This window comes from Dendropsophus ebraccatus, chromosome 10, assembly GCF_027789765.1.
Source record: "Dendropsophus ebraccatus isolate aDenEbr1 chromosome 10, aDenEbr1.pat, whole genome shotgun sequence".
In the NCBI taxonomy this organism is placed as follows: domain Eukaryota; kingdom Metazoa; phylum Chordata; class Amphibia; order Anura; family Hylidae; genus Dendropsophus; species Dendropsophus ebraccatus.
Genome location: NC_091463.1, coordinates 98097862 through 98118388, shown reverse-complemented (window position 1 = coordinate 98118388; position 20527 = coordinate 98097862). Strand labels below are relative to the sequence as shown.

At 49.0% G+C, this 20527-nt stretch overlaps 1 protein-coding gene across 6 annotated transcripts in view; it reads left to right on the top strand.

Annotated features, from left to right (window-relative positions):
- Window positions 1-938: 938 nt before the first annotated feature.
- Window positions 939-20527, top strand: part of POF1B (POF1B actin binding protein) — a 482431-nt gene continuing 462842 nt past the window's right edge. For 5 of the 6 annotated variants that reach the window (XR_011364760.1, XR_011364759.1, XM_069985660.1 and 2 more), the window contains exons 1-2: window positions 939-1019; window positions 2571-2820. Coding sequence is in view for 4 of the 6 variants with exons in the window: in XM_069985660.1 (XP_069841761.1) it covers window positions 2617-2820 (204 nt within the window). In the remaining 2 variants the exon portion in view is untranslated. Of the gene's footprint in view, window positions 1020-2570; window positions 2821-8351; window positions 8480-20527 lie in introns of those variants that run through there. The other variant, XM_069985661.1, reaches the window with a different exon arrangement.

The following is a 20527-nucleotide window of genomic DNA, read 5'->3' as shown; positions in this document are numbered from 1 at the left end:
CCGTATATATAGTACCGTATATAGTATTCCGTGTATATAGTATTCCGTATATATAGCCCCGTATATAGTATTCCGTATATATAGCCCCGTATATAGTATTCCGTATATATAGCCCCGTATATAGTATTCCGTATATATAGCACCGTATATAGTATTCCGTATATATAGCCCCGTATATAGTATTCCGTATATATAGCCCCGTATATAGTATTCCGTATATATAGCTCTGTATATAGTATTCCGTATATATAGCTCTGTATATAGTATTCCGTATATATACAGCCCCGTATATAGTATCCCGTATAAGCTCCGTATATAGTATTCCGTATATATAGTACCGTATATAGTATTCCGTGTATATAGCCCCGTATATAGTATTCCGTATATATAGCCCCGTATATAGTATTCCGTATATATAGTACCGTATATAGTATTCCGTATATATAGCCCCGTATATAGTATTCCGTATATATAGCTCTGTATATAGTATTCCGTATATATAGCCCCGTATATAGTATTCCGTATATATAGCCCCGTATATAGTATTCCGTATATATAGCTCTGTATATAGTATTCCGTATATATAGCCCCGTATATAGTATTCCGTATATATAGCCCCGTATGTAGTATTCCGTATATATAGCTCTGTATATAGTATTCCGTATATATAGCCCCGTATGTAGTATCCCGTATATATAGCCCCGTATGTAGTATTCCGTATATATAGCCCCGTATATAGTATTCCGTATATATAGCCCCGTATATAGTATCCCTTATAAGCCCCGTATGTAGCGCTGTCTGTCTGCAGGAGGAGGGGGCGCAGGTAACACACACCTGTCTGCTGCGTCACTGTGTGGCCCCGCCCTCCTCCTGTGTAACCCCGCCCTCTTTTCCTGTGTGACGGGGCTCTCAGCCAATAGGCTCCCGGGTGGGTGTGACAGTCCCGGGCCAGACGCTGCGCACGAGCTGGAGGTCCCAGTGTGGACGGAGACGAGAGGAAGAGACGCGTCTGTCTGCAGGTACCGGGGGGTCCTGGCGGTATATAGGGGGGCGCTATACAGGGACTCTCCATACAGCATTATTATGTACCAGTGTGTCCTCCGACCTGTGGCCCCCCAGCGGCTGTCAGGGCATGCTGGGAGTTGTAGTTTTGCAGCAGCTGCACAGGTTGGAGAACACTTTTATACAAGGCGCCTCCTGTACAGTGTGACGTCATCAGCCTGTGATGATGTCATCAGCAGCTGCTCTGGACACAGGGTTTGCATTGTACAGAGTAGAGGGGAGTATAGAGACTGGCAGTGACCTGCCCCTCCCAGTACCCCTGACCTCTAACCTTTCAGGCTATTTCCCTGACCCTGTAGATGCCCCTATATACCCATGAAGTTTATGTAAAGTCCCTATCTATATAAATGGTTGCCTTCATTTCATCTTCCCTCCATGTGATATTTGTAAAACTTGGCAAACCTATCTCCTTACCTCAGAAACACAGCTCTGAAGTCTCCTAGGTGTCTCATTGCAATCTGCTGACCTCCGCCTGTTGTTAGGGGAATTCTGTCTTTAGCAGCAGAGGGAGCAGGACAGAACAGCATTCAGTATCTGTTATGTGCAGGTGGGAGTTTCTGGGCTGTGTACCTGCAGTCTGTGAGTCTCTCTCTTCCCTGTTATCTCCGGCCATTCACAATGTGTTGTTCAGTAAGACACCGGCAGGGCCGTAGCTGGGATTTGTAGTAGCTCTGTACATCCTGAGCTTCCTGGTTCATGAACAGAGTAACAGGACTGCAGTAAAGAGTGATAGTTTTGGCGGAATCAGCCAGTTGTAGATGGACAGATTGTAAAAGATCAGCAGATCACAGTGTACACAGGGCTGCCTCCTGAATCTAATCCCTCCCCCTCTTTAATCATCATCATCATCATCATCATCATCACTGCTTAGACCTGGGCTGCTTTTGTGCAGTAACCCTTACCTTGCTGTGATCCTGCAGCTGTTTGTTTGCTCTCTGCCCATGTAGCATCTTCTAGACCCAGTGCACAACTATCCCCCTGTATATATATATACTGCAGATCATCCCTGAGGACAGTGCAAGTCTTGCCTGAGCCAGTGCCCTCCAGCTCTACTGGCATAGCAGAGAGGAGTAGGTGCTGTGCTGTGATTGGCTGGAGAAGTAAGATATAGGGAGTGTGTGTACTACCAGCAAACTGCTCAGCCCTGGTCCAGGCATTATTATATGGGTCCTTTTAAACTATTGTTCCCTGTTATCAGCCATCTGAGACCTCAGCATCAAGGTCAGTGTCCCCGTCAGAGGTGTCAGGTCTCGGTGTGCACAGCGCTGTACATTACATAAGACAGCAGAGATGTCGTGCGCAGTGTAACCCGTCAGGAACCTGATTGTTTTGCCCGAGGTCAGAGGAGGGGACTGGACTTGAACACAGTTGCTCAGCGTGTCTGCTCTGCAAAATTTGACTCTCAAGCTGTGGTTTGACTACAACTCCCAGCATGCACTGCCAGACCATGTGGCGTCCCCGGATTATTCTCTGTGACTCCTGTATTCACCCTTGTGTCTTGTTCACAGGTATAAAGGTCGTTTGTGTGACCTCTGTCCCGTCCTGTCACCGGAGATGTCCACCTCCAGCTACTGGGTGTCCGAGAATGGCAGCCCCTCGGAGAGCAGGGACAACGTCTTCTATGAACGGGTGAGGACTTACAGTCCCATCACCAAGGCCGTCCATGTGCTGGATAACTCCCCTACTCTGTCCCCCGCATCCCCAGGCCCTGGGGGGCAGTCACTGGTCTGGATGCCAGAGCAGTCATCCCAGATCCAGGTAAGACACTGGAGGGGGGGGGCATTGCTGGGATTTGTAGTAGCTCTGTTTATCCTGAGCTTCCTGGTTCATGAACAGAATAAAAGGACTGCAGTAAAGATTGGTAGTTTGGGCGGAATCGGCCAGTTGTAGCTGTACAGCTGAAAGGATCAGCAGTGGTAGGTGGATGGTTTTATGAGATCAGCAGATCAGAGTTCCCAGGGCTGCCTCCTGAATCTTGTCCCAGGGCTGCCTCCTGAATCTTGTCCCAGGGCTGCCTCCTGAATCTTGTCCCAGGGCTGCCTCCTGAATCTTGTCCCAGGGCTGCCTCCTGAATCTTCTCCCAGGGCTGCCTCCTGAATCTTGTCCTAGTTCTGCCTCCTGAATCTTCTCCCAGGGCTGCCTCCTGAATCTTCTCCCAGGGCTGCCTCCTGAATCTTGTCCCAGGGCTGCCTCCTGAATCTTGTCCCAGGGCTGCCTCCTGAATCTTGTCCCAGGGCTGCCTCCTGAATCTTCTCCCAGGGCTGCCTCCTGAATCTTCTCCCAGTGCTGCCTCCTGAATCTTGTCCCAGGGCTGCCTCCTGAATCTTGTCCCAGGGCTGCCTCCTGAATCTTGTCCCAGGGCTGCCTCCTGAATATTGTCCCAGTGCTGCCTCCTGAATATTGTCCCAGTGCTGCCTCCTGAATATTGTCCCAGTGCTGCCTCCTGAATCTTGTCCCAGGGCTGCCTCCTGAATCTTGTCCCAGGGCTGCCTCCTGAATCTTGTCCCAGGGCTGCCTCCTGAATCTTGTCCCAGGGCTGCCTCCTGAATCTTGTCCCAGGGCTGCCTCCTGAATCTTGTCCCAGGGCTGCCTCCTGAATCTTGTCCCAGGGCTGCCTCCTGAATCTTGTCCCAGGGCTGCCTCCTGAATCTTGTCCCAGTGCTGCCTCCTGAATCTTGTCCCAGTGCTGCCTCCTGAATCTTGTCCCAGTGCTGCCTCCTGAATCTTGTCCCAGTGCTGCCTCCTGAATCTTGTCCCAGGGCTGCCTCCTGAATCTTGTCCCAGGGCTGCCTCCTGAATCTTGTCCCAGGGCTGCCTCCTGAATCTTGTCCCAGGGCTGCCTCCTGAATCTTGTCCCAGGGCTGCCTCCTGAATCTTGTCCCAGGGCTGCCTCCTGAATCTTGTCCCAGGGCTGCCTCCTGAATCTTGTCCCAGGGCTGCCTCCTGAATCTTGTCCCAGGGCTGCCTCCTGAATCTTGTCCCAGGGCTGCCTCCTGAATCTTGTCCCAGGGCTGCCTCCTGAATCTTGTCCCAGGGCTGCCTCCTGAATCTTGTCCCAGGGCTGCCTCCTGAATCTTGTCCCAGGGCTGCCTCCTGAATCTTGTCCCAGGGCTGCCTCCTGAATCTTGTCCCAGGGCTGCCTCCTGAATCTAATTTCTTCTCACTCGCTTTAGTTATGATTATCAACAGTTCACTGCTTAGACCAGGGCTGCTTCTGTGTAACTATTGGAGATCAGCAGATCCTGCACTATTCTTACTGCAATTTGCAGGTGACTCTGACTCTTGGATTAGAGCATTGTTCTCCAGCAATTGCAAAACTACAACTCCCAGCATGCCTGGAAAGTCAAAGGCTGCCCAGGCATGCTGAAAGTTGTAGTTTTGCAACAGTTGTAGCATCATAGGTTGGTCATGGGGTGAGGTGGGACCTCTGCTCATCCTGATCTGCCTTTTGCATGTCTTGGATGACAATAGTACACTTGTTGATCAGTATAGCGCCATCTATCAGATATGTGGTGTATTCCAGCTCGTGGCGCTCAGTGATTAATATTTCCTCATTGCCGTCTGCTCAGGACGTCTCGTTTTTTTTTATGCAGAAGATATTTAGTAGCAGGTTTGCAGAGCGCACGCCCTCTTTGATCCTTTCACAGTTCAAAAACGAAGTGCCGCGCCCTGTGCCAGTAACGTACGCTGCATCCAGCCAGACACCAAGCATTAACCCTTCAGCCTCCAGCGGATGAGGCAGCCAGGGCATGCTGGGAGGTGTAGGTCTGACCAGCATGCTGGGAGGTGTAGTTCTGACCAGCCACCGGTTGGGGATCACTGGTGTAAACCAGCACGAGACTCCTCCCCACTAGTGTCATGTGACGGGGAAACAGACAAAGGCATCACATTTCCTTGTGTTTTATTGTTTGTTTTTTTTTTTTTTTTAATTTTGTTACATAAAAAGCATAAAAGGTTTTCCTGTCCATGAACTGCAACGAGGCGTAAAATAACCGTGAAAACCCCCCATCCCGCCCCCAGGTGACGCCCATCCCCCACGTCTCACATTATCTGTAACCTTAAACTTTTTTTTTGTTATTTACCACCTGTAAAACACTGTAAACATTCCTCCTAGATGGAAAATGTGACAGTGAGGAATACAGGACCGACAACTGTGTTATCTGTGGTGTTACATAGGACTGCAGGTGACTACTACATTATCTGTACTCAGAGATATCACTGTTATCTGTGCTGTTACATAGGACTGCGGGTGACTACTACATTATCTGTACTCAGAGATATCACTGTGTTATCTGTGGTGTTACATAGGACTGCAGGTGACTACTACATTATCTGTACTCAGAGATATCACTGTGTTATCTGTGGTGTTACATAGGACTGCAGGTGACAGCTACTACATTATCTGTACTCAGAGATATCACTGTGTTATCTGTGGTGTTACATGGGACTGCAGGTGACAGCTACTACATTATCTGTACTTGGAGAGATATCACTGTGTTATCTGTGCTGTTACATAGGACTGCAGGTCACATCTACTACATTATCTGTACTCAGAGATATCACTGTGTTATCTGTGCTGTTACATAGGACTGCAGGTGACATCCACTACATTATCTGTATTCATAAAGTTTTCATTGTGCAAAAAATAACTTGTCTTGTACACTCATTGAATAATTTGTATTTGTGTGTGTGTGTGTGTGTGTGTGTGTATATATATATATATATATATATATATATATATATATATATATATATATATATATATATATATATATATATAAAATCTCTGCAGTAATTCCTGCTACCACTAGGTGGCTGTGTAGTGCAGTAGACAGGGAGGTTATATAAGGGGCTGCTGACAGGTAGTGAGGCAGTGTGTGGCTGGAGCCTCATGGCAGCCAGAGGTCTCCTGTACTGTGAGAAGTAGAGGAGGAGACTGGGGGCAGCGGTTCTCACAGCTCCTGATAATGGGGGAGCCTCGGGGGACCCCGCTGTGTGAGACGCAGCTTTAGAGATATGTATCGGTTTAATGGTTACGGTGTCCCCTGTGAGACATTCCTGAGGAGATGAAGAGAACGATGTGAGAGGAGAACAGCGAGCTGAGAGACTCCGCGTGTGAACTTTGTTAGTTGGGGGCAAAGGGGACGGTTAAGGCACATTTGTTTTCTGGAGACCCCGCACCCGTATAGACCGTGCGTGGAGAGACAGATACAAGATTGTGTAGTGAGGTCAGGAGGCTGCCGGCCCAGTGCTCAGGCTGAAATCATGCAAGTCACAACCTGCGTATGAGCCGTGAGACCCCCGCGGTGTGGGAGAGGTCCGGTGTAGGTTGTGCTGTATACCACAGAGTCCTGGGCAGATGTCCTGGGTAAGAGCTGGTGACCCACCCCGTCACCACTGTCAGGGGCAGACAGCAGCAGCCATTATACTATGAGAGGGGGGGGGGGGGCGGTGAGTGCGGTGCTCCTGAGACATTGAGCCACCATGAGCAGATGTGTGTATGGAGCCTGGAAAAGAGACTGTGATCAACGAAGTCCTGAGAGTCTGACATGAGAGGAGCCGGAGAGATGTGATGTAGGGGAAGCTGATGGATGAGAACCATGTCGGGGTGAGGACTGCATGGCCGATGGTCTGGGTACAGTAGTGCACAGAAAAAGTGAGTGTGCAAGAGCCAGAAGCCCAAACAGCTGGCCGGACCCTCAGTCCCCGTCTGTAATACCGGACCTCCGGTATGGGCTCATTCCTGTTCCTTCCTGGCAGAACATACAGGGCAGCTATGCCAGATGGTATAAATGGGGCCCAGTGCCCGACCTATATATCTGCGGGACGTCTGATGGATCCAACTTGTCACATCCGGCTTTCCATCTGGGAGAGCCGGATGTGATCCAGGGGGCCAAGAGCTTGGTGAAACCCCGGATATATGCCAGGGTGGGGCAGAGGGTGGTAGAGGGGCTCCCTTCATATTGGACGCACCCTTTGGAGCCTTCAATAGCAGGTGCCCACCAAGCACAATGTATCCCTTGAAGTGACAGTAACCAGCAGGCTTCTGTGCCTCTGCGTGAATAAAGAATAATACATTCCACTTTTTTCTCGCAGTAATAAGTGTCTGACATTCCTGTGGGTGTGACCCCCCCCCCCCCCCAACTGCGCAGGGTGTGTAGAGATCTGCATCTCTCTTCATGGCTTATTACTGTAGATTCCGCACCCCGTTCCTTTGTTATGTAACCAGATCTTAAGGTGTGAGCATTTACTATCGGAGTGCCAAGAATATATATATCTATATACATATAGGGCTGCTTTTGTGCTTGTTACATTGTAACTCTCGGGTAACAAACTCCAGAGGTGTAATGTGTGGAGTGGCCACTAGAGGGGCTGTCTGGTTAAAGGGATACTCCAGCAAAAATGTTTATTTTTCCAAATCAACTTGTTTCAGAAAGTTAAACAGATTTGTAATTTACTTCAATTAAAAAAAATCTTCAGTCCTCCAGTACTTATCAGCTGCTGTATGTCCTGCAGGAAGTGGTGTATTCTCTCCAGTCTGACACATTTCTCTCTGCTGCCACCTCTGTCCATGTCAGGAACTGTCCAGATCAGCAGCAAATTCCCATAGAAAACCTCTGCTGCTCTGGACAGTTCCTGACATGGACAGAGGTGGCAGCAGAGAGCACTGTGTCAGACTGGAGATAATACACCACTTCCTGCAGAACTCACAGCAGCCGATAAGTACTGGAAGACTGGAGATTGTTATATAGATGTAAATGACAAATCTATATAACATTCTGAAACGGTTTGATTTAAAAAACAACAGAGTTCCCCTTTAAGTCTATGGCTCATAGAGAGTTTGTACCTGGTAAGGCTGAAAGCTGCAGGTGAAATCCTTCAATATTTTGAGCAATACAGAAAACCGATTTGCCCGGACAGATCACTCAGCTCTCCCTGCACCCTGAATGGTATAGAAAGCCGCCTTACTGTGCCCAGTCTCCCCTGCTGTTCCGCCTGTGCTTCTGTACTTCTGTGATCGGGATATGAACAGCTACAAATATAAAACAACAATAAAAAATAATTCATAAATAATAATGAATAATAACAACAGCTGTATAACTGGTCTCCGTGTCCCATCATCTGCTATAGACGTGACGTCGGCTCCTGGCTGATATAATCCGCCGCTGTGCAGAGTTACGTAACACTAGGGGTTTGACAGTCAGGACGTCCCATGTTCGTCTCTCCTTTGAAGTGGCCTGTCCCTTTAAGAGGCTTTGGCGGCTGCTGTCAGTGACTTGGGTGCGCCCATCTCCAGAGCTGCCACTCTCTAGAGATTTGTGTTTGTTTGGTGGAGGCTCAGGAGTGTGGAGGTTATCTATCGGCTGTCTGCACCGAGCGGCAGGGCGTGGAGATGGAGCGGCGGTGGCTGCCACGGGTGAGACCGGCGTCTGTCCTGTGTGGGTGACGGGAGAGGACGGTGTCTGTCCTGTGTGGGGGACGGGAGAGGACTGCGTCTGTCCTGTGTGGGTGACGGGAGAGGACGGCGTCTGTCCTGTGTGGGGGACGGGAGAGGACGGCGTCTGTCCTGTGTGGGTGACGGGAGAGGACGGCGTCTGTCCTGTGTGGGTGACGGGAGAGGACGGCGTCTGTCCTGTGTGGGGGACGGGAGAGGACGGCGTCTGTCCTGTGTGGGTGACGGGAGAGGACGGCGTCTGTCCTGTGTGGGGGACGGGAGAGGACGGCGTCTGTCCTGTGTGGGGGACGGGAGAGGACGGAGTCTGTCCTGTGTGGGGGACGGGAGAGGACGAAGTCTGTCCTGTGTGGGGGACGGGAGAGGACGAAGTCTGTCCTGTGTGGGGGACGGGAGAGGACGAAGTCTGTCCTGTGTGGGGGACGGGAGAGGACGGCGTCTGTCCTGTGTGGGGGACGGGAGAGGACGGCGTCTGTCCTGTGTGGGGGACGGGAGAGGACGGCGTCTGTCCTGTGTGGGGGACGGGAGAGGACGGCGTCTGTCCTGTGTGGTGTGGATGACCGGTGACTGGATAAGAGGCCGGGGATCATACGTTACAGGTATCAGGTGTCTGGAGCGAAGCTCCGGGGGCACAGGGTGGACCTGTAACTCAATGAAGGAAACCTGCGGAACTCCAGCTGTTACTAAACTACAATTCCCATCATGCCTGGACAGGCTTTTGTGGTCCAGGCATGATGGGAATTGTAGTTTTGCAACAGCTGGAGGGCTGAAGGTTCCCCATCTCTGCTCTATATGGTGAGTGATGACATCACATAGGGAGATGTATGGTGGGTGATGACATCATGGGGAGATGTATGGTGGGTGATGACATCACATGGGGAGATGTATGGTGGGTGATGACATCACATGGGGAGATGTATGGTGGGTGATGACATCACATGGGGAGATGTATGGTGGGTGATGACATCACATAGGGAGATGTATGGTGGGTGATGACATCACGTGTGGCTGGAGTCTCACCCGTCTCTGTTATGTCTGGGGAGGTGGCCATTCATTCCCCTCGTCTTCATTCATTCCGCGGTTGTCACTCCTTCCTGTTCTGGGACGGCTTTGGGTCCAGAGTCCGCAGGCTTCTCCCGCCGTCTCCTGTAGATGATTAACTAGGTTTGTGCTTCCCCCTGGATGAGAATGAATCATATGGAGGGGACTGGGGGTCTGTAGCTGGCACTGAGCCCCTATATCTGGCGGGGTGCCCCCTCATTCCTACAGGGTATGTAGATTGTGATGTCATCATATACGGCAGCCGGTGACATCATCAGAGGTATAGAAGTATGTCTACGGTACAGGGTGCAGCAGTGTGGAGCTGCGTCTGGCAGGGGGTGATGTGACGCCATGTTAGCGGGTTTCCTGGTGTGAAAAAAGCTTCATTAGGGTACAGGAACCATTTCTACCACCTATTCTCTGCTTACTTATTGTATATGCCGGCCGGTTGTGTTGTTGTATATGGCGGCAGGTTGTGTTATTGTGTATGGCGGCCGGTTGTTATTGTATATGGCGGTCGGTTGTTATTGTATATGGCGGCCGGTTGTGTTATTGTATATGGCGGCCGGTTGTGTTATTGTATATGGCGGCCGGTTGTGTTATTGTATATGGCGGCCGGTTGTGTTATTGTATATGGCGGCCGGTTGTGTTATTGTATATGGCGGCCGGTTGTGTTATTGTATATGGCGGCCGGTTGTTATTGTATATGGCGGCCGGTTGTTATTGTATATGGCGGCCGGTTGTTGTATATGGCGGCAGGTTGTGTTATTGTATATGGCGGCAGGTTGTGTTATTGTATATGGCAGCAGGTTGTGTTATTGTATATGGCGGCCGGTTGTGTTATTGTATATGGCGGCCGGTTGTGTTATTGTATATGGCGGCAGGTTATGGTATTTATATATGGCGGCAGGTTGTGTTATTGTATATGGCAGCAGGTTGTGTTATTGTATATGGCAGCAGGTTGTGTTATTGTATATGGCAGCAGGTTGTGTTATTCTATATGGCGGCCGGTTGTGTTATTGTATATGGCAGCAGGTTATGGTATTTATATATGGCGGCAGGTTGTGTTATTGTATATGGCAGCAGGTTGTGTTATTGTATATGGCAGCAGGTTATGGTATTTATATATGGCGGCAGGTTGTGTTATTGTATATGACGGCCGGTTGTGTTTGGATATGGCGGCCGGTTGTGTTATTGTATATGGCGGCAGGTTGTGTTATTGTATATGGCAGCAGGTTGTGTTATTGTATATGGCAGCAGGTTATGGTATTTATATATGGCGGCCGGTTGTTATTATATATGGCGGCAGGTGATGTCATCCGTTTGGTGCTGGATGTGACTCCGGACCCCGGAGATGTTTTTGTTGTTTCGGGGGAGGGGGATGGAGGCTTCTGTATTGTATAATCCTCAGTATCGTCCTATGGAATGTTAAACGCTGTGGGGTCAGGTGACCCCGGGCGGCTGTAAGAAAGGAATCCTTCTCCACCATCACGCCCATCCGCCTCACCGGCCTCTATAGAAGGATTTATCTCCGCTGCGGCTTTGTCTTCTGTCCCAGCTGGAGAATGTTATGATTTTCTTCTACAATCTCTATTCAGCTGTGTCCTCTCATCCTGCTCTCACACCGGTCAGGAGAGTCATCCATCTATACACGGTCGGGCCCAGAGAGTCATCCATCTATACACGGTCGGGCCCAGAGAGTCATCCATCTATACACGGTCGGGCCCAGAGAGTCATCCATCTATACACGGTCGGGCCCAGAGAGTCATCCATCTATACACGGTCGGGCCCAGAGAGTCATCCATCTATACACGGTCGGGCCCAGAGAGTCATCCATCTATACACGGTCGGGCCCAGAGAGTCATCCATCTATACACGGTCGGGCCCAGAGAGTCATCCATCTATACACGGTCGGGCCCAGAGAGTCATCCATCTATACACGGTCGGGCCCAGAGAGTCATCCATCTATACACGGTCGGGCCCAGAGAGTCATCCATCTATACACGGTCGGGCCCAGAGAGTCATCCATCTATACACGGTCGGGCCCAGAGAGTCATCCATCTATACACGGTCGGGCCCAGAGAGTCATCCATCTATACACGGTCGGGCCCAGAGAGTCATCCATCTATACACGGCCGGGCCCGGAGAGTCATCCATCTATACACGGCCGGGTCAGGAGAGTCACCCATCTATACACGGCCGGGTCTGTAGGAAAGATGGTGGCCATCATAGCTTGGTTGTTAGTTAAATCAATGCTGCTGCTTGGGATCTTACTATATGTTCCTATATACTGCAGATCTAGCTCTTGTTGGAATAGGAGTATAAGATATGATGTCACAGCAGGATTGTGAGTGCAGCTCTGGATGTAATAGGAGTATATAAGACATGATGTCACAGCAGGATTGTGAGTGCAGCTCTTGTTGGAATAGGAGTATAAGATATGATGTCACAGCAGGATTGTGAGTGCAGCTCTGGATGTAATAGGAGTATATAAGACATGATGTCACAGCAGGATTGTGAGTGCAGCTCTGGATGTAATAGGAGTATATAAGACATGATGTCACAGCAGGATTGTGAGTGCAGCTCTGGATGTAATAGGAGTATATAAGACATGATGTCACAGCAGGATTGTGAGTGCAGCTCTGGATGTAATAGGAGTATATAAGACATGATGTCACAGCAGGATTGTGAGTGCAGCTCTGGATGTAATAGGAGTATATAAGACATGATGTCACAGCAGGATTGTGAGTGCAGCTCTGGATGTAATAGGAGTATATAAGACATGATGTCACAGCAGGATTGTGAGTGCAGCTCTGGATGTAATAGGAGTATATAAGACATGATGTCACAGCAGGATTGTGAGTGCAGCTCTGGATGTAATAGGAGTATATAAGACATGATGTCACAGCAGGATTGTGAGTGCAGCTCTGGATGTAATAGGAGTATATAAGACATGATGTCACAGCAGGATTGTGAGTGCAGCTCTGGATGTAATAGGAGTATATAAGACATGATGTCACAGCAGGATTGTGAGTGCAGCTCTGGATGTAATAGGAGTATATAAGACATGATGTCACAGCAGGATTGTGAGTGCAGCTCTGGATGTAATAGGAGTATATAAGACATGATGTCACAGCAGGATTGTGAGTGCAGCTCTAGATGTAATAGGAGTATAAGATATGATGTCACAGCAGGATTGTGAGTGCAGCTCTGGATGTAATAGGAGTATATAAGACATGATGTAACAGCAGAATAGTGAGTGCAGCTCTGGATGTAATAGGAGTATATAAGACATGATGTCACAGCAGGATTGTGAGTGCAGCTCTGGATGTAATAGGAGTATATAAGATATGATGTCACAGCAGGATTGTGAGTGCAGCTCTGGATGTAATAGGAGTATATAAGACATGATGTCACAGCAGGATTGTGAGTGCAGCTCTGGATGTAATAGGAGTATATAAGATATGATGTAACAGCAGAATAGTGAGTGCAGCTCTGAGTTTAATAGGCCTGTAAGACATGCTGTATCTGGGGATTAGTACAGGTAAGGGCTTTGTAAGCTTTGAAGCGGTGGTTAATGATTTCTTGTAGGTTCGGTGTCCTCCATCAGTCCTGGAGGAGCGGTGATCTGTGTCTTCCCTCCTGTGTGGTCTATAGAGATCTCAGTCAGACAGAACAATCTTCCTTCTCCATCAGTGACCTCTGTATCTGGTGTTTACACAGCGGCTGGGCGGTGTCGCCTGCAGTGAGTGCGGCGCTGTACACACCTGTCACTTTTTGTTACATTTTAGTTTCTTGTGTCACTTGGTGCAGAACGAGCTGTGACTGCGGCTGCTGATCCCTGTAATGGGGTCACCTGGGCTATAGGGGGCGCCGAGCCTTCTGACAATCTTCTGGTTCTTCCTCTTGCCGTTGGGTGTGTAGCCGTTTGGGACGTGTTGTGGGGAGTCTCCCCGGCTCGGTGCATCAGGTTTTATGTGCAGATGAATGAGCTCCATTATTAGTGCAGGGTGGTGGGGCCTGCACCCCGCACCGGTTAGTCACCTCTGCTCCTTCCTGCAGACACCTGATAATTATCCTGTAACTCCCAGGCTTCACCTTATAATAGAGGGGCGGCTGATGCTGCCGGGACTCATCCTCCTCCTTCTCCGGCCGCCACGGCTCTGTATCTTTAGGTTTCTGTAAGGTGGAGCCGAAGCCGTGAGGCGATAAAGAGATAAAAATAAATCACGTTTCGAAACGCCAACCCCACCCCCCAGCGGTATTCCGCCACTATGACCACAGTCACACGTGCGGTTTGTTACCACGATTGGGGGAAGTGCTGCTTTGCAGTAATTGTGGCATCATGTGGCTAGGGTCCTACAACGGACTTTTTTTATGACGAGTACGGTTTTCACATTGGAAATCTGCACTAAATATATTTTTCCAATGGAAATTTTGGTGCAGACTGTTTCGGCATTGTACAGGTTTATAGACTATATGGTGATGTCATTTTTTATGGGGCAGATGGATGAGGTGGAAAATGAAGCCATTGGATGTGGTAGCAGTGATGTAATTGAATATAAAGGTGGCTGATGATGTCATTGTATATAAAGGTGGCTGATGATGTCGTTGTATATAAAGGTGGCTGATGATGTCATTGTTTATAAAGGTGGCTGATGATGTCGTTGTATATAAAGGTGGCTGATGATGTCATTGTATATTAAGGTGGCTGATGATGTCATTGTGTATGAAGGTGGCTGATGATGTCACTGCATATGGCGGCAGGTTATGACGTCATTTTGGTGCTGGATGTTGCACCTGGAAAGGTCCCTGGAAGTGTCTTTGTTATGGGGGAGGGGGGAGGAAGCTGTAATCTCCAATGTCTGGAATGTTAAACACTGTGGGGTCAGGTGACACCAGGTGAAAACACAATTGCTGTTAGGGCTTGATGGGAGTTGTGGTCTTGCTGGGTAGCGTCCTCCTTGTAGCAGAAGAGCTGACAATCCACTCCATTGCTCCTGTCCTGCAGCCCGGAGGTTTATTGGCATTTCTGGAAGTGACCGGGATGTCTCCAGGATATAGTGGAGGGGATTTCTGGTCCTTGAAGGGATTCCTGGGCCTGGTCCTCCGGTTGCTCGGCAGCTCTGTCCATGAGAGATGTTCTGCCTCTTTGTTGCAGGAGAACAAAACCCTTAATAAAATGGATGGCAATCCCCACAAAGACAGCAGATGGCATTTAAAGGGACAGTACACCTGCAGTCTGCCTTCTCTGCTGAATTTCTTTATGTGCTTCAAGGGGTTTCCCAACATGATACTTGCTGCCTAGAAATGTCTGGACTTACGGATCAATTGGGACCAAACCTTAGTAAGTCATCCGCTCACTAGACGCCAGTGAGGCTCGGTGCCAGCTGTAGGTGCACTGCATTCCGTGACTGTAGGATACGACTACACAAGGATTGCTTGTAGTCTGTTACCATGGAGACAAACAGGTCTTCACAAAATGTTAGATCTCTATGTAAGGTGGCTTCATTCTTTATGCTACATGCATGGAGGTATAATTGTTCATACTTCAGAATTACATGTAGCTGTTTCCCTTGTGACTCCCTCAGACGCTGCGTTGCTTTGTGGTGATGTAGCCTTCACCTATGCCCCGTCTATGTGCAGGAGAAGCCTGGCTGGATCTGCTGGGCCGCTCCGGCTCTTCTCGGCCTCCTGTTACTCATACGTTGCTCATACTCTCAGTTGGGATATTTGGCACATGGCCGCAGTATGTCACATGTGCCTGGTGATCTATACGTTGCACCATCTCGGTGTAAAGCTTTGTCCTGTGTCATCGCTCAGGTTTATGATACAATTGGAGATTTATTTTACAGGGTGTAAACCATAAAGTTTGGGAAAGACAGAGGTGTCAGATTGTTCTACAAAACCAACGTAGCTGTCGGCCTGGGATGGTGATTTATAAAGTGTCCCGTGGTGGGAAGGTATGATGCAATAGTCTTATAGGACAGCGCTTATTAACCCTTCCAAGGCAAGTATCTTCCAACGACAAAAAGGTTTAAGAAAGTTACCCCCTAGTGATGAGACTTTCTAAGTAAGACAAAAAGCATCTCAGCTGAGCACCTCCTCCATTGGCTGCACTGACCCCTCAGCACCTCCTCCATTGGCTGCACTGACCCCTCAGCACCTCTTCCATTGGGTGCAATAACCTCCCAGGACCTCCTCCATTGGCTGCACTGACCCCTCGCCATCTCTGCCATTGGCTGCACCGACTCCTCAGCACCTCCACCATTGGCTGCACTGACCCCTTGATACCAAAGCCATTGGCTGCACTCACCCCTCTGCACCTCTTCCATTGGCTGCACTCACCTCTCTCCGCACCTCTTCCATTGGCTGCACTCACCTCTCTCCACACCTCTTCCATTGGCAGCACTCACCTCTCTCCGCACCTCTTCCATTGGCAGCACTCACGCCTCTGCACCTCTTCCATTGGCTGCACTCACCTCTCTCCGCACCTCTTCCATTGGCTGCACTCACGCCTCTGCACCTCTTCCATTGGCTGCACTCACCTCTCTCCACACCTCTTCCATTGGCTGCACTAACGCCTCTGCACTTCTTCCATTGGCTGCACTCACCTCTCTCCGCACCTCTTCCATTGGCTGCACTCACCTCTCTCCGCACCTCTTCCATTGGCTGCACTCACCTCTCTCCGCATCTCTTCCATTGGCTGCACTCACCTCTCTCCGCACCTCTTCCATTGGCTGCACTCACCTCTCTCCGCACCTCTTCCATTGGCTGCACTCACCTCTCTCCACACCTCTTCCATTGGCTGCACTAACGCCTCTGCACTTCTTCCATTGGCTGCACTCACCTCTCTCCGCACCTCTTCCATTGGCTGCACTCACCTCTCTCCGCACCTCTTCCATTGGCTGCACTCACCCCTCTGCACCTCTTCCATTGTCTGCACTCACCCCTCCGCACCTCTTCCATTGGCTGCACTCACCTCTCTGCACCTCTTCCATTGACTGTGTTCACCCCTCCGCACCTCTTCCATTGGCTGCACTCACCCCTCCACACCTCTTCCATTGGCTGCACTCATCTCTCTCCGCACCTCTTCCATTGGCTGCACTCACCCCTCTGCACCTCTTCCATTGGCTGCACTCACCCCTCCGCACCTATTCCATTGGCTGCACTCACCCCTCCGCACCTCTTCCATTGGCTGCACTCACCCCTCCGCACCTCTTCCATTGACGGCGTTCACCCCTCCGCACCTCTTCCATTGGCTGCACTGACATGTCTCATTCTCCCCCATACCACCTCTGCCAGTCCCAGCACAGGGAATCCTCACATGTAGAAGTGAACAAGACAGGGTTATTTTCCAGGGAATTTATTACCCAGAAAAATAAGGGACAGAAAGTATTCTCACTTCTTTGGTCCCCTGTGCTGTCCACACTCCACTGCAGTGAGTGGTTGAGGGCCCCTTACCCATTCTCTACATGGAGCCCATAACAGTGCAGGGCTGGCATTACCAGTGTAGTTTCTGCTTTGTGCTGATGCTGCACACAGACACCTCACAATATGAGAAGCAATGCCCCAGAAGGAACTGATAAAAGGTATATGTACCCCAAAATCGTGCCACCGAAATGTGCACCTGCTCGCAGATAAACCATCATGTGGCGAAATAACAAATAAATGTCCACAATCCTTATTATCAAAATGGGTTTATTTCTAGTTTAGAGAGTACAGTCCATAAACCCTACAGATGGGGGGGGAAGGATTGGGATTGTGACTAATCCTCATCTCTTGTGGATCTCAACCCATCCATGTGGATGGACATTGTGTAATACCTCTGTTCTCCTGTGGGGGCACTGCAGGGAGGCTGGAGACTTGAAATAAAGCATAAGTGAACTATATTTCAAATCTTCCAAGAGATAGAAGGATCAGGCACTCACCAGTCCATGAATACTTGGTAATTTATTTCATATCGTGATACAACAGGTGATTCAGACGCGGTCGGGTAAATGAACAGGCGACAGCCTGTTTCGCATGCTGACGTGCACGCTTCCTCTCGACCCGCAGCGCAGAAGCTGGCGCTCATTTCATGTTTCCGCCATATATATTTCATAAAGTCTCTACATGAAATATTAATGAGGGATGACAATAAAAGAAGGCGTACCGCAGGATGAGATACACTGGTGCGGGAGACTTTTATTTAACATTAGTTTATATGATTTTTATCTTGTTGTTTACGGACTGATTCGTTCTTACAGCTGAGGGTTTGCTGCAGTAGCTGAGTGTTTCTGCTGTAAGTATTATGTAGACTGACACATTGTAAGAACCCGCGAGAGCCGCTCCCACATCTTCAAACCTCACCCGTCATCCAAATGATTTTTATAAACCTGCTCAGTTTTGATAATTTAACCCTTTACAGTAGCGACAGGTTGTGATAGTGATGTCACTGCTGCCCCCTCCATCACAGCAGTGTCCCCTCTCTTTATCTCAGGTGACCAGTTCAAAGCTGATCTATTTCCTCTTGTACTTCTGTAGCCAATCACACAACAGCACATACTCCTCTCTGCTATGCCATGACATATTACACTGGACTGAACAGGCTGGCACTGGCGGATGAATTACAAAGTACTGTACTCCATGACATGTGCGGGGAGAAAGGGTTACTGATGTACTGTGCTAAACAGAAAGAAAATTACACTACAGCAATAACACACAGGTATCTGCCCCACACTTTATCAGTGATTAGAGATGAGAAAGAAGCCTAGATTTACCTTTAGAGGAACAGTGTGGATCGTGTACAACAGCCACACAGCTCAGGCTCTCCCTCACCTATCATGCACATAGCACATGGTTATCCTTGCCCCAGCTGCTGTAATTTGTCCTGACCTAGCTGTTACTAGAGACAGGTTTTCACTGACAACAAGCAGTGGATGGCAGATTACAGAGAAGGGAAACACCTAGTGGATAAGAGAGTTAAGGAGTCATTTTTGGTAAATAAAATAAGAAATCACGTGGAAGGAAGGTGTTTGAAATAGTTTGCTGATTTTGGGAGAGCTGGGTGGCAGCTGAGACCTGTAGCTGTATTGATGGCAGCTGAGACCTGGAGCTATACTGGCGGCCAGTGGCAGCTTTTCCAGGTAAAGATATGAAGAAAATGCAGAATATTCACTGAAGGAGATGATTTGTGGTGGGACAAGATTTGCTTTTAACCTTTCACTGGAATGAATGAAATGTCCTCTGTGTTTGCGTCAGTACCCCCATAACTTATCCTGGCTGGGAGGATGGGGGGAGTTGTCCTCAGAGTACAGGAGCGCTGAGCAGTCATTACATGCAGGACAGGCTGCGGCTTGTAGTGACTTAGCCCTCAGGACGCATCTCATGGTTCAAAGGTGAAAGTCACTGACTGTGCAGAACCTGAGAAGTGATCTGACCGCAGAACAAGAAAACAATAATCCTAGGAATATAATAACAATATAAATCTACCAATAAGGCTGTGATGGTCACACCTCGGTGCGGCTGACTTTGGTGTAGGTGTTCTATATCTTTATGTTGCTGTGTGCTGTATTGGGGGGACCTCACTATAAGGAGCCTCAGTGGAGTTTGTTCCCTATCTCGGGAGGTGCCGGGGACTCGTTCAGAGTCTTTTCCTTAGATCTTGTGAGAAGCCTCCTGGCCTCGGGCAGTGCCGTCCTCCATGTTGGAGCAGGTTGAGGACTCTCCAGATCTCCTTATGTTTGGTCTCAGTGTTTACATGGCGTTTACTCCTGTTGCAGCCTCTTACAATGAATTTACTCAGTCAGGAAACACTTGATATCGGCTCCTTACAGTGAAGTGGCAGCCAGGGGCGAGGAGTCTGACATGTGTCACCTACATATGTACCTTCTTAGTGGGACACAGAAGGTGCCGAGGGTTCAATTGCTCCCTGTTATCAGCCACTTCAGGCCGAGTAGAGGCTGACTGTAGTGTTCTTGAATAGGATGGCTCGCTATGATCATTGCTGTAAGTCGCATATATCTTGGGCTGAGACCTCCGGATATATTTACATTAAAACCTGTAGCTTATTGGACCCAGGGGTTGTTCGGCAACTTTTTTTTTTTTGCTTTTAAAACCAACTGGTGCCAGAGATTTGTAATTTACTTCTATTAAAAAATCTCAAGTTTTCCAGTACTTATCAACTGCTGTATGTCCTGCAGGAAGTGGTGTATTCTTTCCAGTCTGACACAGTGCTCTCTTCTGCCACCTCTGTCCGTGTCAGGAACTGTCCAGAGCAGCAGCAAATGCCCATAGAAAACCTCTTCTGCTCTGGACAGTTCCTGACATGGACAGAGGTGGCAGCAGAGAGCAGTGTGTCAGACTGGAGAGAATACACCACTTCCTGTAGGACATACAGCAGCTGATAAGTACTCATTGACTTGAATGAACTCTAACCTGTGCAGATGTCAGTGTGCAGGGAGGAGAGGAGGGGAGCTGTAACCATCATCTGCTGGCTTCTATGGGGAGACTATTGTGGGCATGCTCTCTGACTTATGGAGATGTCATGATGCAGGAAGAAGCAGAGGTGATCTGTAACCATCACCTATTGACTTCTATTGGAGAGTGCTGCACTTGTGTATAGTCTTGTGTAAAGGTCAGTGTGTGTGTGGGGGGGGGGGGTTGGGAGATATAATTGTGTCCACATCTGTCTACTATAGGAGAGTTTGGTGGTCATGTTTGGTGACCTAAATAGAAGGCACTGGGAAGGGAAAGGGTAAACGCTTTCTATTAACTATAAACTTGTATAGTGGAGTGTTGTGGTCATGCTTAGTCATTTGTGTAGAGGTCCATGTATAATGTGGATAGAAGAGCTGTGACCATCATCTATTGACTTCTGTTGGAGTGTTGTGGGCATGCTGCGTGACCTGTTGTTGTAATTCTGCCTGTTTATGAGGATCTAGTGATGACTGGAGAGAAGTGATCTCTGCAAGATGTCAGGAAAGGCTG